The sequence below is a fragment of the Mustela nivalis genome (assembly GCF_964662115.1).
Source record: "Mustela nivalis genome assembly, chromosome: 15".
Lineage (NCBI taxonomy): Eukaryota > Metazoa > Chordata > Mammalia > Carnivora > Mustelidae > Mustela > Mustela nivalis.
In genome coordinates this window covers 89,122,540-89,147,558 of record NC_139034.1, presented here as the reverse complement: position 1 = coordinate 89,147,558, position 25,019 = coordinate 89,122,540, and the positions used below count along the sequence as shown (strand labels likewise).

The window sequence follows — 25,019 nt, the reverse complement described above, 5'->3', positions numbered from 1 at the left end:
CTCTCGGGCCTCTGTGTGTCCATTTGCTCTTCCTCCAGACAGCCCAAGCATCCCCCCGCCCTGGCCGTAGCCCCTCGGCCTCTCCCCGAACCAGCAGCTCGGCACGCGGGTACATGTGCGTCAGCGGCGGTGCCAGCCCCCCACTGGGTGCAGAGCCCGCCCGGGGGCGTGCCGTGAGGCGTGTCGGAGGGAGGGACGTGCATGTGGAATCGGGTCCCTTTTGTTTTGTTCTGAATATGAACGGTCGGCAGGCTGCTCAGGGAGGACCCTGAGTGTGAGGTCCTGAGGCCTTGGGTGCTTGGAGTTCAAAGAAAGTATCTGCTGGGATGACATCAGACAGCTTCTGGCAAGTTGTATTATGTGTCCCCCAAAACCTCACAGCAACGTCCTGACCCCAGCACCTCAGACTGAGACAGAATTTGGAGAGAGGATCTTTAAAGAGGTCATTAAGGTCACCCGAAGTCATTAGGGCGCACCCTAGTCCCGCACGACCGGAGTTCTTCTAAGATTGGGACGCAGTGGTGGACACGGGAGAAGATGCTTAGCATCACTCGTCATCGGGAAAGGACGAGTCCAGACCACAGGGGGTGTCACTTCACACCGGCCAAACGGCAGAACGGCTGAAACCAACAACACAGGAACCGTGGGTGTTGGCGAGGACGCAGAGCAAGGAGCCCCGTGCGTTGGTGGGGACGCAGGCCGGCGCAGCCGCTGTGGGTAACAGCATGGAGGCTCCTCAAAGAGTCAAAACCAGAGCTTCCGCACTACTGGGTGAGCTCAGAGGACAAAAACACGGGTGCAACGGGCCCCGGGCTGCCAGCGGCCTTCTCTGCTGTAGCCACGATGTGGAAGCAGCCGAGTGTCCGGCGAGGATGGACGCAGGAAGATGATGCGGGCTGTGGGTGCACACGCGACGGACCACGACTCCGCGTCAGGAGGACGAGGTCGTGCCACTTGTGACATGAGCGGACCCAGGGCCCTGCCGCCCAGTGAACGGTATCAGACGAGTAAAGACAAAAGACCACGTGAGTCCACGGAGACGGCACGAAACAGCGACGGCGAGCCCAATGAGTAAACAAGAGCCGGAACCAGAGCCACAGATAGAGACTCAGCGGGGCGGGGGGGAGGGGGCTCCGGGGGGGCGTCTCGGTCACGGGGCCACCCGGGGCCGAGGGGTCGGGAGCACGTGGCCTGAGGGCAGAGGGCAGCTCTGCACTCGCCGGGGAGAGAAAGCAGACGCTGCGATGTCCTCCCGAAGCTGCTGCCCTGCGGCGTGTCACGCGACTTGGAGGAGACGCAGAGCAGGTTAGGGCAGGGCTGCGCGGAGAGACGACGCGGCAGGGCGCGGGATCGAGGCTCACGCGGGCGGGGCGGCTGCGGAGAGCCCAGCCTGGCAGCACCCACTCCGGGCCTTTCCGCCTCCCGACCGTGGGAGCCCGCGTGGAGCCGTGTCCTAGTCGCGCCGCAAACCAGCGCCGGCTGCATCAGGGCAGCCCCTGCCCGCACGGCCACTCCTGAGGGCACCTGGAGCTCCTCCCCTCGGGCTCCTGGCCACGGATGAAGGTCTGGGGTGCCAGCCCGGCCGCGTCCAACCCTGGGTCCCTTTGCCTGCGTTTGGTGCATGGGGACATTGTCCTAAGAGGAAGAGACGGAATCTCGCCCCGAGATCATCCGCAGGCCTGAGGGAGACCCGGCCCCGGCTGTGCGGCACGTCCACGCTGGGGAGGGCTGCCGCAGGCCTCAGAAGGGCGCACCCACGGGAAGGGCTGCGCTGGGCTGACTTCCGACCTCTGACAGTGCGGTGATGTCACAGGGGCCACTTGGCAACGGGGGCCCCCTGGCCACACTGGGCGGCGCCTCAGACGGAGGTTGGAAGCCATGCTCTCCATCTGACGTGTGCTGGGGAGCCCACGTCCCTCTTCTTTCCGAAAACCTAAGAGAGGCGAGAAGGATGGAGAAGGACGTGGCCGCACACAGGAGGCACCGGCCAGGCCCTGGGGTCCCTGCCTCAGGGGTGGCCCCTGGACACCTCAAGGCAGCCAGCGAGATGGCCGAGCTCCAGAGGAGCAGGAGCATGGGCGGCCTGCACCAGAAGGGGGACCCTCCCAGCTGCATCAAGAAGCTGTCCAAGGAAGCGGGTAGGTCCCAGGCAGCGTCCCTCCCTCCTGCCCGGCCCCACGGCCCCCCCCGAGAATCTGAAAGGCCTGGCAGAGCATGCTAGACCCAGGGTCTGCCGATGGCCAAACTGGGGCCCCTCGGAGCGGGCAACAAGAAGCAGGGCTGCGGTCGGGAGTGGGGCGAGGCCAGCTGTGCCTCCCGAAGGCCGTGGCCACGTAGAACGTCTCCAGGCAGTCCACTCGGGAGACATGCAGGGAGGGCCACCCGTGAGCCCCTGGGGGGCGTGGGCGTGGGGCACGGGCCAACGAACCTACACAGGGCTGGGCTGCACCCCACGCTCTTCCTAAACGCGCTGCCCCAGGGGCAGGGGTGGGACACTCCGTCCTTGTGTGAACCTTGAGTTTCGCCCTCCCAGGCTCCCCAACAGCAGGCATCTCAAGGTCCTCCTCCTGGAGGGGCTGGACCCCGAGGTGACTGAGGGTTGCTGGTGACTGGTTTGGTCATTTGCCAGGCCCTCCACGGTCCTGGTTCTCCCGGGAAGGTCACCCAGCAAGCGGCCCTTGACGAGGGTGCCGGGAAGCCGTGGAAATGAGACGTGGTCAGTGGGAAATACAGTTTGTTGTTCCGGCCCGAGGGATGAAGACTTGCTCTCTCTGGGTAAACATCTCTTGGGGGGGTGGGGAGACGAGGAGGTGCTGGCCGGCTGGGCGCAGGGCCACCTCCGTCCCCCGAAGCCTTGGAGCAGGGCGCGCCTTCCACAGGCTCACGAAAGAGAAGCAACTTTTCCCGAAGAAGAACCCACCTAGGTCCACGCAGGCAATATCGCACAGTGAGGTGGGAGGGGGTCTGGTAGTGCCACCACGAGGCCGGCCACGAGGGAGGACAGTGCCGGTCCCACTGCCGGATCCTCCCAGCAGCACCGTGGAATCTCCCCAAACCGGGGGAGTGGCAGACACATCCCGGTGGCGCCCCGCCTGCCGCACTGGCCCTGGCAGCCCAACGGACGCAGCAGAGCGTTGCTGCCTCCCTAGAGCCCGCCGGCGGGGAGCAGCAGGGTCACCTGCCAGCCCTACTGTCCACGTGGTGAAGCAGGTCCAGAAAAGGGGGCCCTGCCGGTGCACATCTGCTGGGAATGGGCAGTGAGGACACGGGAGCTGGGCTGGTGAACCCGATGGGCGGGACAAGGGGCAGCCGAAGCGCATCTGTAGCTGACGGTCCAAGCGGACCTCAGGATGAGCCCAGCGTCAGAGGGAACAGTGGGAACCTGGGGTCTGCGTGCTGGAACTGTGGGTCGTCACACACTGAGCCCAGCTCCCCACCCTGACCTGTACAGGGTCCCCTCGCTGCCCCCATGTGCTCAGAGTCTTGATACACAGACACTTTCTTGGAGAAAGGAAAGGGGTGAGACCCGCAGACGCTTCATGCTACTGCCCTGCCTTTACGTCAGAGGATGCACGGGGCGTCTACTTGGGAGAGAGAAGATCATGTCTCTTTTTATGGGTTCTTCCTTCTTGCCAGACACAGACAAATCACAGAAAGAAGCAGGTTTAGAGATCAGCCCCGGGTCTTCAAAGCATGCACGTACACAAATGCGCGCACACGCATGCCCACGGGTAGGGGCCTGCTGAAGATTTTCTGAAAGAAATCAATTTTAAAATTCCTGCTAGAAAACTGCTTCTGAATCACTCAGGTCCTGTTCTCTGAGCTGGAGACTGGGTGTTGCCTTTTCTCCCTGGGATGTCTCCAGAGCCACCAAGTTCCGGAATTACCATCTGAAGGCCCGAGGGCTGCCCCCACCCCCGACACTGCATGCTGCCCCCTCAGACCCTGCCCGTGGCCTTTAGAGCCTTGTCTCGGGGTGGCCAGCACCTGCCTCGGCATCCCTGAGCCTGTGTGGGTGCGGCCGACAAGAGCAGGACGGAGGACCCCTTGTTCTCACCCGCAGGGGACTCAGATGAGGCAGAGAGAGCGTCCGCAGACACGGCCGAGGCCACGTGCCCTGAGCTCCCGGGAGGCCTGGCTGGGACGCGTCTCCCACCAAGGCCGACTGCCTGACCTGGGGCAGCGCCTCCCGCAAGAGCAGGCCCAGGGCAGGGATGGTGTGGGAAGCTCAAGGGCCACCCAGGCCCCTTGACTTGCAGAGAAGCAGGACAGGTGTGCAGGCCGCCCCCTGGAGCCCGGCTTCCCCCTCCCCGGCCCGCAGGTGCCCCCAGCCTGAGACGTGCGAGCGCCGGTCTGGGTGGAGAGCCTTTCCTAGAACTGGGGCGCTCAGGGGCGCCTCCCCAGCCTCCTGTCAGGAGCAGGATTGGAGGTTTTGTCACTTCTCACCAGGCTGCAGGGCGTTTGCGTCTTGGGCCCCAAGTGTGCTGGGGTGGGGGGCGGGGACGAGCTGGCGGCCCGGAGGGAAGCAGCTACGGTGAAGCAGCCCCCTCTGCCGTCCTGGGCCCAAATGTGGCCACACCGAAGTGGGACCTGGACCGTCCTCTCCGACTCGGCTCCTGTGGGAGGGCCGGCCCGTCCTCGTAGGGCCAGGCCGTGGGTCCAGGAGTGCTGACGACAAATGCTTCTCCTTCCTCCCCAGAGTCCGAAGACCAGGGAAAGGACCCACGGACCGACACTGAAGATGCCGGCGGGTAAGAGGCCTTTGTCCAGCAGAGGTGATTTTCAGAGACAGGAGGATGGCACAGGAGACAGTGGGGTGGGGAGCAGGGCCAGCCCCGAGGTCGACATCCAGGATCCCGAAGGAACCCTGGAAGGAAGGGGCGCCCTGAGACGACCCCGAGGGCTCAGACGGGAGGGTTTCTCAGGGATGCTAGCCACCCCTGCCCTGCCCCCAGCTCCTGCTTCCCTGGGCAGTCCCTGGAGCCAGCCATGGCCCCGAGTCCCAGGGAGGCTCCTGTTGTGGCAAACGTTTGCACTCAACTCTCCAGGCTGCTGGGCCGGAGGTCTCGTGTCTCCGGGAAGGTCCGGGTGTGCAGCTCGGTAGGCCGACGGGCTCCCTGCACCCCTGTCACTGCCACAGAACCATCCTCGAGGAGCACTACCCCGTCCTCGATGCCTGGGCCTGAACACCTCTGCCTCGTCCAGCCCCCCACCCTCCCACTGCCAGGCAGGAGGAAGAGCCTCTACACCCTGTCCCACCCTGCTCTGCTGGGGACAAATCCCAGAACTTTCCCAATGCCCAAGGGGAGACAGGGCCAGCCCGAAGCCGCATCCATTGCCCTGCTCCCCCCACAGTCAGGCAGACCCAGAGGAAGACACGCAGGAAAAGCACCAGGACACCCGGGGAAAGTTGGACCCAGACGGTGGAAGGACAGAGCCAGAGGTGAAGAGGAGCCTCCTGGAGGAGAGGGCCAGGGCGGGAGGGCTGGCCAGGCACAAGCGCCCGCCACCCGGGGGTCCTGCTGGTGCTCACCTGCCGGTGTCTCCCCGGGAACAGGAACCAGAGTCCGTCAAGGTGGATGACCATCGCGGAAAAGAGGCAAGAGCCTTGACTTTAGTAATAGGGCAGCCCAGCAGGCACAGCTCTGCAGGACCACAAGCAGGCTGTGGACACACGGTTCGGAGTCCTCCCAGCAGGGCCATGCCGCAGGCTGGAGCCAGTGCTGCCTCAACCCGAGGTCCTTTCGGTCAAGCCCTGGGCTCCGGCTGACACTGGGCGTCCTCGCCACAGCTTCCCAAACGGTGCAGTTGCCAAAGGCCCATGGGACCTGACAGGAGGTGGCCCAGAGGAGTGCCGCTGGCCCGTGCCCTGGAGCACTGGCCAGAGACCCATCGGAGGTGTGGTAGGACTTCCCACTGGGCACTTTCCGAGGGAAGGAGGCTCTCGTTTTCTTCCTGATCATGGGAGGGAACGGAGAAGGGGCTGGACCCGTTTTAGCAGGACCTACAACAAATAGTCCCTGCTGGGGGTCCAGGGGTTCGCCCCAGGTAGGTGTTCTAGCCAGCCCTGGCGGGCAGCAGCCCCTGGAACTGCTTGAGCCGCTCATGCCTCAGTGTGAGTCTGCACCAGTGCGGGGCAGAGTGGGTCCCAGGAGGCTGGTGGGCAACGTGCTGCTGTGGGCCAGCTCTGGGCAACTGCTTATGACCCGCAGCCCCGGTTCTCAGAGGGTGAAGCCCGGGGAGACCCTGGGGTCTCAGGGACCTGTCAGGGTGAGTAGGGAGAAGAGGAAGGACTCTCTTCCTCTCGCCAGAGCTGGCCACGGACTCCTTGCCGTCCACACTGCCAGCAGCTCTCTACCCAGCTCCTCAGGAGCCCCCACTGAGCACAGCCACTGTCGGGTGGTCCCAGTGGTGGTGCAGACCCGGCTGCCCCAGGGCTGGGAGCCCCTCCCAGGACGCCTCCGCTCCTCTCCAGCTCACCCCATCTACACCTCTTTGGTTTCCATTCACAGACGCCATCTGTGTTTGTGGAGATTGATCTGGGAGACTGTGCCGAGGAGGTAAAAGCCCTCAGACGACAGAGCCAGACCCGCTGCCAGGAACGCTGGTGCTCAGGGCCCCCACGGCCTGTCCGGGGAGCCTGTCCCACAAGAATGTACTGCAGGCTGAGGCAGAGGCGGGCCAGAGTGCCAGGAGGACTCTGGATGCTGGGAATCTGGCCTGGGAATCTGAAAGCCACCCTTGGCTCCTTCTTATCCTCCACCCTGCCTGCGTTCTGGCTTCGTCTGAGACTCTCAGGCCAGGGCTAGCCCTTCTGGGAGCCTACTGGGGTGGTACAAAGGGCATAGGCTAGGGAGTTGGAGGGCAAGTCTCCACATCTGGCTCTGCCAAGAGATCCACCAGTCACCATGTCTCTCAGTGCCTCTGTTATTTCATCCATACAATGGGGATCTTAGTAGGACCTACATTCCAGATTGTTCTGTAAAGCACTCAGAATGGTGCCTGTACCCAGAAAGCCTCAGTACTGGGTATGATCACCACCATCAACCACGACCACCACCATCACCACCAACACCACCATCACCACGAACACCACCATCACCACCAACACCACCATCACCAACACCATCACCACCATCACCACCTTCACCAGTATCGTCACCATCACCACCACCACCATTACCATCACCAGCACCATGACCACCACCTTCACCATCAACACCATCACCACCACCATCACCACCACGGCCACCACCATCACTGTGATTATCACTATCACCACCAACATCATCACCACCATCAGAATCACCATCAACACCACCATAACCACTGTCACCACCGTCACCATCACCATCATCACCACCGTCACCACCGTCACCACCACCATCACCACCATCACCATCATCATATCACCACCTCACCACCATCACCACCGTTATCACCATTAGCATCACCATCACCTCAACACCATTGTCATCATTATTATCACCACCACGACCACCACCACCATCATCATCACCATCGTCATACAGCAGCATCACTTTCTGTAAAAGGAAGGTGTTGACCAGTGGTTGGTCTGGACCATCCAGCACAAATGTCCTAGGGTGCCCTCCATTTCTCAGCTGTAGTGGGCAGCCATCTCTGGAAGTGTTTTAAATTTAAATTTAAGCTCCTTCTTGGGGACTGTCCTTTTCCAGATTGCACCCCCTATCTCTTCGCCCTCAGAACATGTGGTACAGTGGAGAGTGCTGGCTGTTACCCCTCACAAGGCTGTCTCAAGGGCAACACAGGTTTTAAGGACTCAAGGAGGGTCACCCAGTGGCAGAGTTGGGAGTACAGTCCAGAGGTCACGGTGGCCCACTTCAAGGGCAGAGTTCCTTGGTCAGGGTCCCCTAATTGGGAGTTTCCTCCCCCCCTTCCCGCCCTCCCTTCTTTCTTTAGAGAGGGACACATGGAATGAGAGAGAGTGTGGGGCAAGTGGAGGGCAAGGAGAGAATCTTGAGCAGGCTCTGCTCTCAGCACGTGAGCCCAAAACAAGGCGGAAATCAGGAGTCAGACACTTGATTGACAGAGCCACCCAGGTGCCCCCCCCCCTTTTCGGAAGTCTTCTCTTGACACTGTCCCAACTCATGGGAAGAGGCGCAGTGCCAACATAGTCTCTGCGGCCCCGTCTGGCCCTTGGGCGGGTTTAGCAGATCTGGCCTTGGTGGCTGTGGCTGATGGGCTGATTCTCTCTACTTGTTCCAAACTGCTCCTGTCCCTTCCCACAGGCGGTCACAGGTGCCATGAGAGAAGAGAAGCGGGCCCAGATGGACATGGGGGATTTGTCAGAAGATGAGTGAGTCATGCCTGTGGCGTTACCCACAGAGACTGGGGTTCTCCTCTACCACGGCGTCTGGTGGGCCCGCTGTGCCTCAGGTGGAATGCGCAGGACCCCACTGCTTGCCTGCCTTCCTCTTCTGGGTCTGCAGAGACCCAAGCTTTGATGAGCCTGGAGGGGCTGAGAGGCGAGCCGTGGGACTCAGGGACAACCCTTAGCTTGGATCCCCTTCACCCGACAGCCAGACCCTTTCTCCCCATCCCATCAGCCAACGCATTGGCCAGACTATGAGGTGGGAGAGGTGGCAGGAAGCAGAGAAGGTGAGAGGGATGTGTGTCCGTGGGGACGATGCCAGCTTCTCGGTTTGGGGTTTCGCAGGGAGGGAGGACCCATCACCGGTCAGAGACTCTGCAAAGTGCGCCAGGCCCCTGCACGGGGGTGGGAGGCATGTTTGATCTGATCACTCACACCCTCCTAGGGTAGGCACTGGCTAGAGCCAGCCAAGTCCCACGAAGTCCTGAGGCCATAAAGGGCACTGGAAGCAAGCTGCTGTGTCACCCAAGGGCCGCGGATCTGTTTTTCTTTCAAGCATAGCGAAGCGCTAGGAAGAAAGCGACGGTTCATCCAGCCCCGGGATGAACACTGTGTTAGCACCGCGGCTTACCTGCTCCAACACTTCTTTTTTTTTTTTTTTAAAGATTTTATTTATTTATCTGACAGACAGAGATCACAAGTAGGCAGAGAGGCAGGCAGAGAGAGAGGGGGAAGCAGGGTCCCTGTGGAGCCGAGAGCCCGATGCGGGACTCGATCCCAGGACCCTGAGATCATGACCTGAGCCGAAGGCAGCGGCTTAACCCACTGAGCCACCCAGGTGCCCCTCCAACACTTCTTAAAAGAAAAATAGCTCTAATAGAGATATTTAGATACAAAGTAAATTCCTTTGTAAAACCGACACATGGTCCTTTTAAATAAGGAAACACAAAAACGTGTAAGTCACCCAGGGCCCTCCCAGCAACAGCGAGGTCGGCGCTGGCTCGCGGGCTCCAGTGGACACGGCTGGGCGGCTTTGTGTTCTGCTCCAAGGGCCGGCCCGACGACTCTGCTGCCCCCAGCAAACCAGCCGGCCAGGGCCAGCACGCACGTCCAAGCCCAGGCTGCTGGAGGCTGCTTGGCCAGTGGGAAGGGGGACTCCGCAGGGCCCTCCAGATAGGCCCGCCCTCACACCTGCTGGCGGTTTCGGGGTCACCCGTCTGTCCCACGGCCCTGCCCACCGGCCGTCTCCGTTTTCCTTCAAGCCGAGGCTTCTCCACGCAGGCTCTCCCCTGGGCCCATTCAGAGCAGGGCTGGGCACCCATGGGCTAGCTGCTGCTTGTGACCAGTGGATGCTTTGATTGAGCTGTGGGGTCCCTGCAAAGGAAGAGGTACGGCTGACTTGTCCCAGAGGCAGCTTTGGTAGGAAGTGGAGGCCCCAGAGACCACCCACCGGGGAACGGCACAGGCCGCGGTGTTCAGGAAATGGGCAGGGCTGGGTGTGGGGCCGGCTGTCGCGGGCTTAGCTTTGGGGCCAAGAGGAGCGTTTGTTCAGCGAGCCTGGGTCAACAGCTAGCTTATGATCAACAGCCCTTCTGGTTCGGCCTCTCAGCGCGGAGGACAACAGCACGGGGTGGGCGGGAGGAAGCTCGGGCGCTGTGGGGAGGGCAAGCCCAGCTCTGCACCGGAGTCCGCTCGTGTGTGCAGGGCCCCGTCACCCTCTGACTGGCAAGCCCTGGGCCCCCGGGCTTGATGAGGGCATGGGCTGCTGGGGTGGAGGGTGCTGCCTGCGGCACTGGGCCCTGAGCTCGGGTGGGCGTGCCTGTCTCTCCCGGCTGTAGGACCAGGACCAGCTGGGTGTGCTGCATCCCCTACTCCACCCGAAGGAAGACGAAGGAGAGCGTGTAGCTGCCGTGGACAAGGTAGTCGGCGTCGGGACGGGGCTGGAGGCCCGGGGGCATCTGGAGGGGACGGAAAGCTGCTCTCCTGACCTGCTGGCCGCCTCAGTCCTGCAGTGAGCTGGTGGGGAGGGACTGGGGCTTGAGACAAGCAGCCCTGAGAAATGACACTGACACCATTTCAGGGCACCGAGGACCACCCAGGTGTGACCCACTGGTCCGCTGGCTAAGCGACGAGGCCATCTTACACAATAAAGTGTGAACGGAAGTTGTTCTCTCTCTCTGGTTCCCGCTGCGGGGTCCCCATCTCTTCCATGTACCTCGTTCCCTGAAGTGTAACGGGGCGGGGGTGAGCTCCGGGATAGAAGGTGGAGCCTCCCAGGTCACGTGTGCAGGACGGCGGCGGCGGCCGTGACCACATAGCCCTGCCCTTCAGATCATATGAACACCAAGAAACAAAGTCAGCTCCCCCTGGCGTCCTGGAGAGGGCTCTATTCTCAGCGATGGCCCATGAACTTGGCCCCCAGTGCACCTCGGGGGAGTCCCAGCCCCAGGGAGAAGAGCCCTGAGGGAGGCCAAGCGTGTTCCCTGAGGCCCTGGGAGGCAAACCTGACCAGGAGAGTGCCAGCCCTACAGCCGTGTGCAGGAGCTGTGAGGGTCGGGGGCCCCCGGGGACACCGCGTCACACATCGAGGCTCTGGGAGACGGTGCTCACAGGACGACGGGGCGGGAGCAGAGGGCCACGCAAAGGGAGGCATGACAGGGCTTCGCAGTGTCTTGTTCAGACAGTTGAGGCTCCACCAACTGCCACAAGCCAACCAGCGTCCAACCGAAGATGGAGAACGCAGCACACGCACTGTCACCCCCACGAGCATGTGCACACGCACACGCACACGTACGCACACGCGTGGGCAGTCACACCCTCACACGCACACGCACATACAGCACACACAAGTGCTCACGGGAACGAGGGCCCATGAGAAGCGGCATCTCAGGGTGAAGAGTATCTGGGCTCAGAGCTCGGAGGAGTCCCACAGGTGAAACCCTCAAACGCCCGCCATCCCCCCGGGGCAGCGCTGTTGGTCTGAGAGCAGCGAGGCTCAGAGGCAGCTGCAAACTGCTGAGATCCACTGCATGAACCAGCATCCCTGGGCAGGCAGGGGCCAAGCTGTCACAGGACCAGATCCCAGAGTGGGTCACTTGCCAAGCGCTCCGAGCACTCCATGGGCTCAGAGGTGCCGTGCACGGAGGCCGGATCACTGCTCAGACCCTATCCCAGCCCCCAGGCAGGCAGCCCCCGTCCCCGCCCAGCTCCTACCAGACACCACCTACTACGGAGGCCCCCAAGCTTCTGGAGACACAGTTGGTCTGCCCCGTGGCCGGGACAGGAGGAGCAGACCTCCATGCTCGGGTCCCAGGGCCCCCTCCCCAGGGCAGCACTAACCACAGTGGCTTTGCAGGTTCCTCTGTGCCCAGGCTCAGCCACAGGACAGGAGGGTGACGGCCTGGGTGGCCCTTTGGCGTCCATTCCTCTCACCGTCCGTCCCTTGTCAAGGCATGTGGCTGCCGGCTTCTCAGGGCTGGAAAGCGGGGAGGCCACAGTGTGCACAGCCGGGCTAGCTAGCTTGAACCTTTCACCAGGTTAGGGTATAAACTCCCAAATCAGATCATGTCTGACTTTTCACTGGGCCTCTGAACCTTAGAGGTCTGGGGGTGTCTTCCGGTCGGCTGGGCCAGCGATCATCTGGGTGCATCTGCCGGGCACCCGGGCCAGGGCGGGCCTGGGGTGTAACTGGAGGCGTTTGGCTTGCAGGTGTGGGGGCTTTGTCCAGCCTTCTCCTCCATGCCAAGTCCCTGAGCTGCGGGCAGGGGGGCCCCGGAAGCCAGGGGCTCTTGCGGGAGCGCACACGCGGGGAAAGCGCCAAGGCCCCATCCTGGGCATGTCAAGGGTTGCCAGCCCTGCCTGGCTGGACCTCGCTCTGCTGAGGCTTCCATGGAGCAGGCACTGCCTGTGGGTAGGCCTGTCTGTCCCGCCTGGAAAGTGCACCAGCCCTGGGGGTGGGGGCGGGGGAGGCAACTTGGACACCCAGCGGCCGCCTAGAGGGGGTGGGTTCACATGGAGCAGTAGGGCCCGCTCGCTGGCAGCCGGAAACACAGCAGGCTGGACGGCAAGCGGGAGCCACAGTGTTCAGCCTGAGCTGCTGGCCGCCCTGGTGCCCCGGTGCCTTCCGACCTCTGCTGGCCTCCCCCTGCTCAGAGGCACCCCCGCCCTCGGGTTCCCCCACCTCCACCTGTCAAAGGCCCTGAGGAAGCTCACTGGTGGCATTTTCTGTCACCCACGGGCTTGGCCCATGGTCACAGGTGGTGGCCCCGTCATCCCCGGTCCCAGGCCTGGTTTCCCCCTTGGCCCTGCAGGGGGCCCGCAGACACCAGTAAGTGAGAGAGGCCACCAGAGCCCTCCTGGGGCAGGGACAGGACAGGACAGGCAGCGTCCCGCGCACACACAGCTCAGGGAGCGACACCAGTTCTGGGCACTGCTGCTGTGCCGCCAATACCCGCACCCCCGGCAATGCCTCCAGCCTTTTCTCTCCAGTAATGTTATCCCCCCCCACCAAATCCCACATGCGTCTTCCTTGGGGGTAATACGGGAGCTCACAAAAACCCATTTAATTTCTCCTCTTTCCTATTTTCCGTGCTAGAATCTTCATATACTTCTATGTAATATGTAATAAATATATATGATGAACGTGGAGCGTGGAGTGGGAGGGATATATACAGCTTTTTTACAAGCGCGGCATCGCGCCGCAACCGTTTCTTTACGAGTTTTCACTGTCCCATGCGTTTTCCCCAATGTCACCCGTGAGTGGTGCTGAACACCTACCGTGGGCCACGCCGGTGACCGAGACCAACACCGCTCCTCTCGGAGTGTCCATTCCAGTGGGGCACAGAGAGCGGGCATCCGCGGAACACGGAGCTCCATAGACACGAACTCCATCACCTTGAGAAGCGACCTCCGGCAGCTGCACCCCAGGGCACAGGACACCGTGGGGATAACGTTCCGGGCCCCCCGAGAGTCCCGGGACAGCGGTGGCGACAGCAGGCAGCAGGTGTTGGCTCTGCGCCAGGCACAGGAAGCTGTCCAGAGCGTTTTTGCGAATCTGAAGTCCTTAATTCCACCACAACCTACAGGTTCTGCTCCCAGCCCCGCTGTGTAGCTGAGAGTGTGTACGTGAGGGACCCTCAGTGACACCGGTGACCGGCTGCTGCCCTCAGAGATCACCGTGCCCAAGCCCTGACCTAAATATGCTGTTGCCGCTGGGCAGTTGGCTTCTGGCCCTTCTCCGGGCCTCCACGACCCTCGCGTGGAACGTGCGCCTCCCGCAGCCAGCCCTGGACCCCGGCAGGTGCGCCCCGAGCGCGCAGAGACGCCTGTCCAGTGCGCCTCCTGGTGGCGGCCCTGCTGCGGCACGTCACCCAGTTCCTCAGCGGGGAGGTCACCACCACTGTCCGAGAGGTGGCGATGGCGAGTCGCTCCGTTAGTACCGGAGAATTTAAAGTCTGGTCATTCCTAAGGGGGGCTGGAATGCGAGTGCTTTGTTGGCCTCCAGCTATGGGCAAGACGAGGCCTTGACCCAGACCCTGTTGCGCACTGTGCATCTCCGCTCCTCCTGTTTAGGGCTGGGGACTTACACCCGCTGCCCAGAGGTCAGGTTCCCAGGTGCTGGCGCTCCTTGCCCTCTGACCCCATGAGCCATGACCCCACGAGCTCTGTAGGACAGACCGGCAGACAGACCTCCTTGGCACTTCACTTAGACCATCTTGGGTGCCTCCCAGGGCTGGAAATTCTTGGTTCATGTGGAAACTTACCTCAAATAGATCCTTCCCACAAAGACCTCCACAAAACAGAGGGCAAAACTCCATCTGCAATCACCGGGTGCCCTGGTGTCCAGTGACGTGGGGTGTGGAGGGCCTGCCTTGAAGGCAGGAGCTGAGTCGGGACGGCCTGGCCACTGCACGGGCATCTGGGGGCTGCTGAGGCCTGGAGAGGTGAGAAGCGTGCCCGGGATCGAAGACCACCAGTGCACGAGCCGTGAGGGTTGTCTGGGGGCAGCCCAAGCCTGGGCAGAGGGAAAGGCGCTCTTCCTGTAGCCCTGTCCAGTGCCCCCAAACACAGCCTGCCTGAGAATCCACCCCAGGCGCCCCGGACAAGGGCAAGGGGGAGGGCAGTCCTGGGGCTCAGGAGAGACAGAATCCTGTGCGGGCTGGGGGCGGGAGCCCTCATCAGGGCCGGCTAGACTTCCCCAAGGTCTCCCCTCTGCTTGTTTTTGGGGGACAGGGCTTCTGGGGAGTCCAATGTGCACAAGCAGGAGGTTCGGTCCGGCGACTCCTTCTGGGTCACGCTGGGCTTAACCGGCCCAGGCCCTGGCCACAGCGCAGCAGTCTGTGGGAAAGCCGCTACTGGTTCTGACCAGCACCGCCTCTGCGGGGAGCTGGGGAGTGAGTGGGCCCTCTGGCTGCAGGTTAGAAGGATTCCGTTCTGACAGAGCCCGGAGACCAGGAGGGGTGGGCGGTCCCACTCTACAGATGGTAGAACTAAGGTGCACATGACCTCGTTCTGCCCCCACAGCCAGGAACCCTGGTCATGTCACCCAGCGTCCCATCTCAGCGGAGACCTGGCCCAGGCAGGCTTCTCACAATGCTCTCACGGGGTCCTTCAGACACCCCAGCACCCCCACTGCATCCTCTGCCCCCACAGCTGGTGGATCCCTGGGGAGCCGGCCTTGTCCCCCCCCCCGGCAGGCACGCACCCCGCTTCCGGATTCGTCCACGGGGGAGCTCTTCGCGCCGTTTGCTGGCTGCTTCCTGCCCCTCTCGCTCTGAACACACTCCTGGGTTCCGCTCACCGTGTCACTTGCTTCCAGACAACCTCACTGCCGGCCACCAGGAGACAGTTTCCTGTCTTCAGCAAGTGGCTCCGAAGCCCCGGAGCCACCCCTGGGTTCCCACTGGCCCACTGGGGGCAGAGTCTTGGCAGGGAGGGAGGCGTGTGCATTCCTGCCTTGAGTCACACCCCAAACCATGACCTTGAAAAGCATGTTTCCCAATCACTGCCCCAAGAGTCTGGGCAGGCTGAGAGCAGAATTCCAGCCAGGAGAACACCCCTTCCCCCTCCCCCACAGATATCTGGGACGGGGGCTGCTCGAGCCAACCCCACACTAGGCCTAGGAGGGGCCCTTCCAGAACTTCCTGGGCCCGGCCTCTAAGCCTGCAGGCGGTCAGGGTATGGCCGGCTCCTGATGATTTGGGGCTGTCCCTCCCTTTGGGCTTCGGAGGACGGGGATAGGGACATCCACACGCTGTCCTGCGGCTGCTCCTTCCCGATGCGGAGTGGGGATGCCAGTCCCTGCAAACAGGCTCGAGAGAGAGGCTCAGACGCCCCAGCCTGCCCGGTTCTCTGCAGCCGCAAGCTCGACCCTGGGCTAAGGGTCTCCGTCTCTCGGCCCTGATGCCTCCATTACAGTCTGGGCTCCAGGCTCTGGCACGGTTTTCTTTTCTTTCTCTCTCTTTCCTTCTCTTTCTTTCTTCCTTTCTTTCAATTTTACTTATTTATGAGAGCAAGCGTGACAGAGGCTGCGGCGGAGGCAGAGGGAGAAGCAGGCTCCATGCTAAGCAGGAAGCCCGATACGGGGCTCAATCCCAGGACCCGGGGACCACAACCCAAGCCGAAGGCAGACGCCGCACTGACTGAGCCCCCCAGGAGCCCCTCTGGCAGGGTTTTCTAAACAAACAACAGGGAAATGTGATTTCCCTGACCCCTCTGATACACACAGGCCTGTTTCAGCAACCGAACAAAATGGCCAACTGCAAACTGACACCCAGCTTGGAGACACAAGGTGGGGTCAGGGGCCGCTCGCCCCCCTACCCAGTGAGGGCCTTACCCCCCACCCTGGCTGCGGGTCCGTTAGTGGGCAGTGAGGGCTGGGGGTAGGGGGCTGAGGCGAAGCCCAGAGACACAGTCGGTGTTCTCTGTGCAGATGAAGGCAGGCGGCTGTGGGGTGAGCAGGGTCACTAGCCAGCCTGTGACTGCGACGACCTCCCCAGGACCCAGAAACCTGAGGCGCCGTCCCCTCACCCAGCCCAAGCCCTCTGCTGGAGCAGGAGTCGGGGGGAGACTCAGGCCCAGCTTTGCTCACATCTGTCCTCTGCACAAGGGACTGGGCTCCGCCAGTCAGAGGTCAGGACAGAGCACACCTTCCCTTTGTGGAGACCTCTCCTTCCCACACACCCCTGCCCAGGGTTGGGGGGAGCTGGGACAGAGAGGGCCAGCAGCCCTCGCCGACTCTCTGACACCCACCGGCGGCCCAACAATCCCACTCTGGCCCTAACGCCTGGGGTCAGGGTGCTCCGTCCCCCAAGCACCCCCCGTCCGGAGCCGGCTGCTGTGGGGGCCCCAGTGTCTTTACTCACACAAAGCAGATTCGGTGAAACTCACTGTCCAAACGTTTTTATCTCCGTTGTGTGGGTACAATGAACCCAGTCACTGGCCATTGGTGTTTGGCTCCCCAGAGGTCAGAGGCCAGGGGTCACACTCAGCTGGCTAGGAGCCAGGAGTCCGAGCGCGGTAGAAAGGGTCCTTGGGAGCAGCAGAAGATGCTCCTCTCCCTCGGGAACCTGCGCGGGTCCTCGAGCTCCATGCCTGGGTCTGGACAAAGCCCTCAGCGTGCCTGGCTCCGCTGAGTCCCTCGGCAGCGGTCCGGCTCGGCAGGGGTCAGTTTGTCAGCGGTCCGGTTCGCCACGTGCGCGTCTCGTGCCGGCATCGCATTCATGCCTCGGTATCCGACGACTTGTGACGCCCCCAACAGTACCTTCTCGGTTCTTCCTCGCCCCTGCCCTCACCCTCGCTGTCCTGGGGCCCCTCCCCTGCAGCAGGTGCCCGCTGCCCCTGCGGGCGCTGCCCATTCTCTGGAGAAGCAGGGGGCGTTTTCAGCCACGTGGTGTCTGGACCATCCGTCGGGCAGGGGTCCCTCTAAGTCACCGTGTGGCGCTCCAGCGACAGATGTGAACTTGGACGGGTTCTTGAGAACCTCACACCGGCTCCCAGGAGTGATGAGAAATGCTCCAGGTTCCACGGCGGGACGTCTGAAGCCAGCCTGAGCCTTGCCCCATGGCTGCTCTGGTGCTCTGGGGTGCCGGCATGCCGCGGCGTGACGTGTGATCCTGGAAAAGGCAGGACGAGCAGTCTGGGCTGACAGTCCAGAATGACGGGGGAGGAAGGCACAAGTCATCCCTGCAACCCTGGGGTCCTGCACAAGCTTGGGGAGGAGAGGGGCCTCCCGCTGGGGGAGGAAGAGCTTGGGACCCTCCCCAAGCTGAGCATGGAGGATGGTGCTCAAAGTGGCCTTGCTCTGGGTTTCTCGTACCCCGCTACCCCTCCGCCGCCTGCTCACACACGTGACGGCGTGTCCAGGGACCTGCCCCTGTCAGCCGGAGAGCCGGGCGGGCCCAGCATTGGAAGTTTGAGACGCAACCAGGGATGCCCAGGGCCACAGCCAGCAAGTAGCCGGGGCGCCTGCTGGGGATGCCTGGCCTGTTCGCCGCGTCTCTCCCTGTCCTGGCCCTGGTCCCCCTGCACACAGGCTCTGCCGGACCCTCTCAGCCCCCCAGGCAGCTACGTCTCGAATCTGGGCAAGCTCTCACGGTCCTGGGTCCCATCGCCTTGATGAATGAACAGGCCTGTTAGACTCTGAGCTCCCAGGGAGTCACCGGCCCAAGCCGTGGTGGCCGCACGAGCAGGGAAAAATCTCCCGCCACCCTCGCTCCTGCTTCCGCAGACGGCCACCGGCGGCAGCCGCGTCCGCCCCAGCTGGCTGGGGATTTGGGCTTCTCAGGGCCCCAGGGGCTGCCCCCCCGCCGATGTGCCCATGCAGGACCCCGTGTTTGAGCCCTGGGTGGTGCCCCCAGGTCACCGGCTCCAGCCCGGAAGCCCTCTTGCCTCCTGTTTGCTCAGGGCTGCAGAGTGGGGGACAGGCATGGTCTTCCCTGTACCTTCCTCTGAGCACTGCGTCGGACCGTCATGCCCAGTGGCCTCCTCACCTGTTCGGATGACCCAGCCTCTGGGCCGTGCTCTGGTGCTCCTCCAGAGAACCCGCCGCAGCGCACAGAGGAGGGACGCATGGACGAGCACAGCCCGACCGCTTCTGTGTCCGGCCTCGGAGGCCCCTGCCTACCCGCCATCCCGCCTCTGCCCTGGCCTGGCCTGCAGTGCAGGACCACGACAGCGGGTCCCCTGCTGGACAGGATTGGGAAGGGTGCAGCGGCCGCAGCCGTGGTGCCGTCGTCACTCTGCGCCCTGCCTGGCCCAGCGGCTGGACGCTCTCTCAGCACAGGCTTCCCTTCCAGCGGCCTTTGTTCCAGAGCGGCCACTGGGCCTGGGAACTTCTGTAGCGATCGTGCTCTGGCTCCCACCTCTTCCCGGAGAGGGCGCAGCAGGACAGCCCCAGACAAAGACTGGCCCGGCCAAGTGCTCCTTTAGCATCTCACCCAGCTGACTGCCCACCCAGAAGACTCCTGAATCCTGCTGACCACCTGACCTGTCCCTTAGAAGGAGGGGCTCTCTGGCGGACGGTGCTGTGTGTCGCCTGGGGTGCTGTGCTGCGCAGCACCCACCGTGCTCAGGCCACCCCCCCGCCCCAGAGAAGGGCCCGGCCGCACCGTGCACGTGAGGGCTCCCAGACCTTGTGTAAACCTGAGGAGCCGCCCAGATCACATGGCTCCAGAGGGCTGTGTGGGCCTTGACCCACATGCGTGTGGCCTCCCCTGCCCCCTGCTGTGGCGCCCATTCAGCATGTGTCCTAGCACCTGTGGGGTCACGCTGTTGTCGTGACTGGACCGCTGGAGAGCCAGGGAGAGAGGCCCCAGGGGGTCGGCCTCGGGTCCGGGTGACTGGCTGTCAAGTCTCACGCCGAAGCCCACGGTCCTCTTGGGGCACAAGCCCCGAGTCTCCACACACTGTTCCCCAGGGATTGGTGTCCCCCAGTGGTCATGGCTTCTGTGGCTTTGCTGGCTCGCTGTCTCCCACGCCCACAACTATTGGCTGACCGACGCCCTTCTGAACGAAGAGGTGTCCACTGATGTCTTCACTGGTCCCCTTGGCACGATCGCAAGCATGTGGGTTTGACCCCGCGGGCTAGAGTCCGGATCCGTCACCGCACGGCTGGCTGCCGCTCTCAGGGTCCCTCCCGCGGCACCTTCAGGCTGTGCCCTGTGTCCTTCAACAAGCTCTGACTTTTCTAATTAATTACTTTCGGGAGCATTTCCTGGCTTTCATCCCCAAGGACGTTCCAAGCCCGTCGTGCCGTCTCCCTGCACCAGCCAGAGGTGAGCCGCCAGTTCTCCAAGGACCTCGGTGCCAGTCACACGTCAAAGCCCCAAGAGGAGACGGAGACAGCAGGAGAAGACATCCTGAGAGGAACGTTGGTGGGGGTGGAGGGCAAAGCCCTCTCCGCAGGCCAGCAGGCTCAGGCCGCCGCCGCACCAAGCCTGCGGCTGGGAGACGGTCGGAAGGAACGCGGCCAGGCCCTTCACTGCAGACGGTGCCGGGCCGCACGTGCTCTCAAGGTCCCCCTCTGTGAGGTGCAAGCTGCCCTTTCCAGCTGACGGGGCGACGGAGGTCAGGCCCTGACACATTTCCAGACCAGGATGCACGGACTCTCTCCTCTCGCAGAGGCCGTCCGTCCGTCCAGGGCCCCAGAAAACCTTCTTAAGGAAATGCTCGGCTGGCATAGTCCCGGCCAGCATGTTCGGTCGGGGTGGGGGAGGCTGAACACAGGAGGGTCTTCTGCTTCAGGGTCGCTTGTCTGGGGGGCGGGGGTGTCGCTGGCTCCGCACTCTGTTTCCGGGGCGCAGCGATCCTCCGACCGGCCGGTCGGCCCCTCTTGCTTCCCCCCTCTCCAGGCTCTACTCAGGCTCGCTGCAGCCCCCACCCGTGCCCCGCACTCTTGAGTCCTCGTCCGTCATAGCCGGGCCCGGGAGGGGTGACTCGTGGAAGCCGCCGTGTCTCCAGGGCTGCGGATCCCACTCAGCGTGCAGGCGGCCCTGGGGACTGGGCCGAGAGCCCCAGCTGGAGCCTGGTCCCCGCAGTGTCAGAGCCATGACCCCGTTGTCTGCTCGCTCACGGGGTCTGCGTGCCCTGCCCCCAGGCCCCTCTGCCCAGCGCCAGGCCCTGCAGGGCTGCAGCCCAACCCTTTCACAGTGAACCACCTTTGACACCTACGGGGTTCAGTCTGTGACCCACCTGGTCCTGTGTCAAGCCTCAGAAACAGGTGTTGCCGTCAGCTCTGTTTTGCAAATGACAGGCCATCGCGAGCCTGGTACCCGCCTGAGACACATGGCGCAGAAAGGGAGCCTGGGGCCCCGGGCCATGAGATCAGGGCCTGGCCACTCCCCTCTCCGGGGCTAGGACGTGTGTTTGTGCGCACGTCACAGGTGAAATGCAGCCAAGGCCCACTCAAGGCTTCAGGCCCAGGAGTCCCTTGGGCCTGCCCCCACTCCCGTTCTGGGTGGTGCACCCCGACGCCCCCTGTTCTAAAAGGTGACCCCATCATGGCACCGGCACCCCAGGCAGGTTCAGGAAGGCTCCCTGGCTATAAGGGAAGCCAAGTTTCCGAGGGCACAGGGTCAGCCGGGGAGGGGTGCTGGGCAGCGGGGATGTTTGGGCCCAGATGTAAGGCAGGAGGCTTTTTGATTCCCGGCAGATGTCGTCCAAGCTGAGGACATGGAGGACCGTGAGCCCAGTGTCGCCGGCCATGGGCTCACTTCCCCCCCAAGACACCCACGTCTAGTCCAGGGACCTGTGGACATGTCCCTTCCCTGGTAAAAGGGCTTGGAGGGGCCGGGGGTTCGGGTAGGAACTTCAGGTGGAAGATTGCCCTGGATGGTGATCCCGGGGGCCTCGTTTCAGGGGCAGGTGGGAAGAGGCGGAGGGAGACGGAAGGTGCCGCTTGTAGACAGAGAGGGAGGGTGGCGCCTCCACGAGTCCGTGAGGGCCTCCAGGAGGGGACGGTGGGGCCCGGCGAGCTCACCGGCTCTGCCCTTCGCACTGATTAGACGACAGAGGCTCCCACGCCTACATCCGTGCGATGGCTCGGAGCAGCCGTGGGCAGTCCCCCACTCCCGACCGAGGGGAGGCCTCTGGGTGAGTCCGTGGTCAGTGAGTCTGGGCCTCCGGCAGCAGCCGGGCCTCAGGCACACACCTGTCCCACCACAAGGGAACCCACCAGCCCTGTGGCCGTGGCGTGGGCCTGTTCTTGCCCTGCAGCCGCTGCGCGGGCGTGAGCAGGGGCCCGGGAGTAGGGGCTCAGGGTCCGTGCACGCACCCTGCCAAGTCCCCACCTAGGAACCAGGGGCGCCCACGCAGGCCGGTCCCCCGGTGACTTCCATTTCTCGGCTCCTAAGTGTGTGTCTGCCTTTCCTGACTTGGAGCTTTTGGAAAAGGCTTTTAGAGTCCAGCCGGCAGCAGCCACGAACTCAGGGACCCTGCCTTTCCTGGGCAGCCGGCCCACAGGACGGCCCCAAGTTAACAGCATTTGGGTGTCACATGCACACTGGCTGTGAGTGTGGCTTGGGGAGCGGGAGCTCTTCCCGGACACGCGGCCCAGCACCGGGCAGGGAGGCGCCGCGGGTTACGGCCCGGCTCGGCGGCGGAGTGGCCCCCGCTCAGTGCCCGGCGCTCTGCCAGGCTCTGCCGGCCGAGAGAGAGGAGGCCGGAGGAGCCAGCGCTCCAGGCCACGGCAGCTGACCAGGAACCCCGGAGGGCACGTACCGTTTACCCCCAAACAGTGGTTGCCACGGGAACAGGAAAGCTGGAAGCCAGCGGCTCTCGGCAGGGGAGAGGGCTGTGGGGGGACCCTCTCCGCCGGGACTTCCTCACAGAAGAGGAGGAGCCTAACTTCCGAGAGGCACTTGGGGGACGGTCTGAAATCCAACAAAAGCAAGGGCTGGTGGGATCAGGGAGGCGGCGCGCCCGGGAGGCTGGCCAGGCCCGGGCACCGCTCCTTCTGGGCCGGCTGGGGCCCTATTTCCCAGCAGGCGGACCCCAGCCAAAGGGCTGCTGCTTAAACGCACACTCTGGCCAAGTGGGCCCCGAGCCGAGGGAGACTTTCCCGGCCATTTTCCTGTTTCTGGCCAAGTGGCTGATGGTCCCCGGGGCTCGGGAGGGAGGAGCAGGCCCGCCGGGATGAGGGGCCGCAGGGCCGGGACCTCGGGTGTGGCGGGCAGGAGGGTCGTACGGTCCCTCGAAGGTCAGCCTCGAAGGGCTCTGGCAGAGGGGAGAGGCCTGGTCCCTCGGCCTGGCAAGGAAGGAGGACCTGGAAGCCGGCTCGCTTCAAAGACGGTCCCCCGGGACTGTGTCTCATCCTCCCTCTGGAGGGCCGTGGAGGTCAGGTCCCGCGCTAGGATGTGGGTCCTCTCCCTGTGACAGCCCCTCCCAGCTGGTTCTGGAGAGTTCCACGACAGGACCAGTCAGTTAGCTCAGTTCGTTCATGCGTGACTCTGCCGGGACCTTGGGGCCTGAGGTGGTCGCCGGAGGTAGGGGTGCTGTGCAGAGGGGGGAACCCACACGAGGGCCTCCTGGAAGGCTGAGTCCAAGTGGTGTGAAGGAAGGTTGGGTTCAGACAGGGACCCTGCAGCCGGAGGGGGCAGGTCAGGGGCCCCCACGGTCACACTGGCTGCACCTGGGGTCAGCCAGGGAGCGTGGAGATCAGGTGGAAACATCAGACTAGCACCAGGCGCCCAAGGGCCTGGAGGACCACACAACTGGCTCTACCCTGAGCTGGCAGCAGGGAGGTTCTGGTGGAAAGTGGTGCCGTGAAGGAACCTGTGGGCAGAACCCACAGGACACCTAGCGCTGAGCAGCTCCGGGACGGACGCCGGCCTTCCCGCATGGAGCGCCGGGGAGCCGAGGAATGGTCGGAGGAGGTGACCCTGGGCCCTCCAGCCACGGTGTTTAAACGGCTTTTTCCTTTGGCATGACTTCATTGTATTAAAGTACAAGAAGCTGCGCCAACCTAGGGTGTGTAATTCAGTTGCTTTTGGACAGGTGCGTAGGCTCCGGAAAACGTCCTCACGAGGCGACGAACATTCCCATCACCCATCTCCAGCCGTCCCCAGAAGCTGGTCATCTGCCCTGGTCACCAGAGATTAGTCTGGACGCTGCAAGGTTTGTGTGATCGGGACTGTACGGTGTGGACTCATGTTTGAGATTCACCCGGGCAGTTACACGTGTTTCCTTTTTGTTGCAGAGTTGACTCCGCCGTACGGGTTTGCGGGGCGGTGGGCACGGGCACTGCCGTGGTTCCCTGCACACGCCCAGGTGCTGACTGCCTTTCTGTTTCTTCTGGGTAAAGGTCTCCCCGTGGAATGGTTGGATTGCACCGTGGTGCACGTGTATGTGCTCGGCCGTCCCTTCTTTCTGTCTTTTTAACTTCAGCCAAGGCAAATGTAGCCATTTGCATGTTGTTTCATGCTTTTTGTGTTCTAAGAAATTATTGTCCACCCGAGCACAAGACGATGCCCGTTTCCTCGCAGGAGTTTGATAGTTTGGGAATTTATGTGGACGGTGATCCCTGTTCAGCTAATTGAGCGCGTGTATCACGTGAGATCAGCCTCCCCACCGAGATACCCAGAGGGTCCAACACCTTGGGGACAAAACTGTTTTTCCGACAGAGTTGTTTGGACATCAATATTGAAAATTAACTTACCATGTTTACGTAGGTCTGCCTCTTTTTTCAAAAGTGATTTTTCAACTGAAAATTATAGAATTCTGCTTCCACTCTTTGTCCAGGTTCCTCCCTGCGCCTTCCCCCTCCGCCCGCGCCTCCCCCTCCGCGCCTTCCCCTCCACGGCTTAGCCAACCACACCGCTTCCTTCAAGTGTCCTAAAAAGTGAGATGTGTGCCCACAGGGTGACCCAGCGACTGCGCTCCTGGGCACTTACCCTGGAGAAACGGAAGTCTCACCGGACACCGCACACCGCACACCAAGCAGCTTTATTCGTGCAGCAAAATCTCAGAAACGTCCCAGGGTCCTGCAGTGACTACATGGACCGCCGCCGCCCAGAGAGGGGAACATCACTTCGAGATAAAAAGGACCTGACTCTGACGCACGCGGTCGGCGTGTATCTCAAGGGCCTTGCGCTGGCTAGACGTCCGACCTCAAAGATGGTTGTATTCCCCGTACACAGTGTTCCTGAAACAGCAAGTCCCAGCGATGCCGCAGACACTGGGACGTGCCAGGGGTCACAAAGGGGCAGCATGCCCAAGTCCTTCGTGGGATGGGGCGGTTTTGTGTCCTGAGCGTGGTTGTGGTTTCAGGAATCTGCACATCACAGAATCACAAACAGCCACACAACCAAACAAACGCGTACGTCTAAAATCACGCAACGCTGCTGGCTCGTTAACTGTGTCGTACCTACGTCGAGTCACTGGCCTGATAATTCACTCTCATCGCTCATAACTTACGCTCACCTCACGCACGTTTCCGCCGAGGCAGGTTATGTGGACACGTTCTGAAGTGTTTTGTAACTTCTTGTGAAGTTATAATTCATTCAAAATTCAGAATTAAAAATGCAGATACTCACAAACAGGTTGAACAAAAGATAGACACAAAACCTAATACTGAGATTTCAGAGCACCGCTGAGAGAAGTTAAGGAAACCTATCTAACGAGGAACCATGGTATTCATGGCAGGAAAGATTCGATGTTGTTAAAATTGTTA

The 25,019-nt window shown here is 62.5% G+C and overlaps 1 protein-coding gene and 1 long non-coding RNA gene across 4 annotated transcripts; one reads left to right on the top strand and one right to left on the bottom strand.

Annotated features, from left to right (window-relative positions):
• Nucleotides 1–1,153: 1,153 nt before the first annotated feature.
• On the top strand, nucleotides 1,154–10,516 carry LOC309849009 (uncharacterized protein C13orf46). 3 transcript variants are annotated; one of them, XM_082701204.1, is made up of 7 exons: nucleotides 1,492–2,138; nucleotides 4,700–4,751; nucleotides 5,356–5,443; nucleotides 6,513–6,560; nucleotides 8,271–8,338; nucleotides 10,192–10,272; nucleotides 10,434–10,516. In XM_082701204.1, exons 1-6 carry the CDS (start codon nucleotides 1,805–1,807, stop codon nucleotides 10,256–10,258), a joined length of 657 nt encoding a protein of 218 aa, XP_082557330.1. In that variant the 5' UTR covers nucleotides 1,492–1,804; the 3' UTR covers nucleotides 10,259–10,272; nucleotides 10,434–10,516. The 3 variants fall into 3 exon arrangements, with proteins under 3 accessions (XP_082557329.1, XP_082557330.1, XP_082557331.1); XM_082701205.1 differs by lacking the exon at nucleotides 6,513–6,560 and having other exon boundaries at nucleotides 1,590–2,138; XM_082701203.1 differs by lacking the exons at nucleotides 6,513–6,560; nucleotides 8,271–8,338; nucleotides 10,192–10,272; nucleotides 10,434–10,516 and adding an exon at nucleotides 5,558–6,502 and having other exon boundaries at nucleotides 1,154–2,138.
• A 6,221-nt stretch (nucleotides 10,517–16,737) lies between these two features.
• On the bottom strand, nucleotides 16,738–22,240 carry LOC309849024. Its single transcript, XR_014303429.1, has 2 exons — nucleotides 22,070–22,240; nucleotides 16,738–17,466 (listed from the first exon to the last, which is right to left on the bottom strand). It is a non-coding gene; the product is annotated as an uncharacterized lncRNA (long non-coding RNA).
• Between the last annotated feature and the right edge of the window lie 2,779 nt (nucleotides 22,241–25,019).

Excerpts from the sequence above, each read along its gene's own strand:
- LOC309849009 (XM_082701203.1), top strand. The coding sequence starts at position 1,805 with ATGTCACAGGGGCCACTTGGCAACGGGGGCCCCCTGGCCACACTGGGC. Across the intron at positions 4,752-5,355 it reads GACACTGAAGATGCCGGCGG|TCAGGCAGACCCAGAGGAAG; the intron begins GTAAGAGGCCTT and ends CTCCCCCCACAG. Across the intron at positions 5,444-5,557 it reads GTGGAAGGACAGAGCCAGAG|GAACCAGAGTCCGTCAAGGT; the intron begins GTGAAGAGGAGC and ends CCCCGGGAACAG.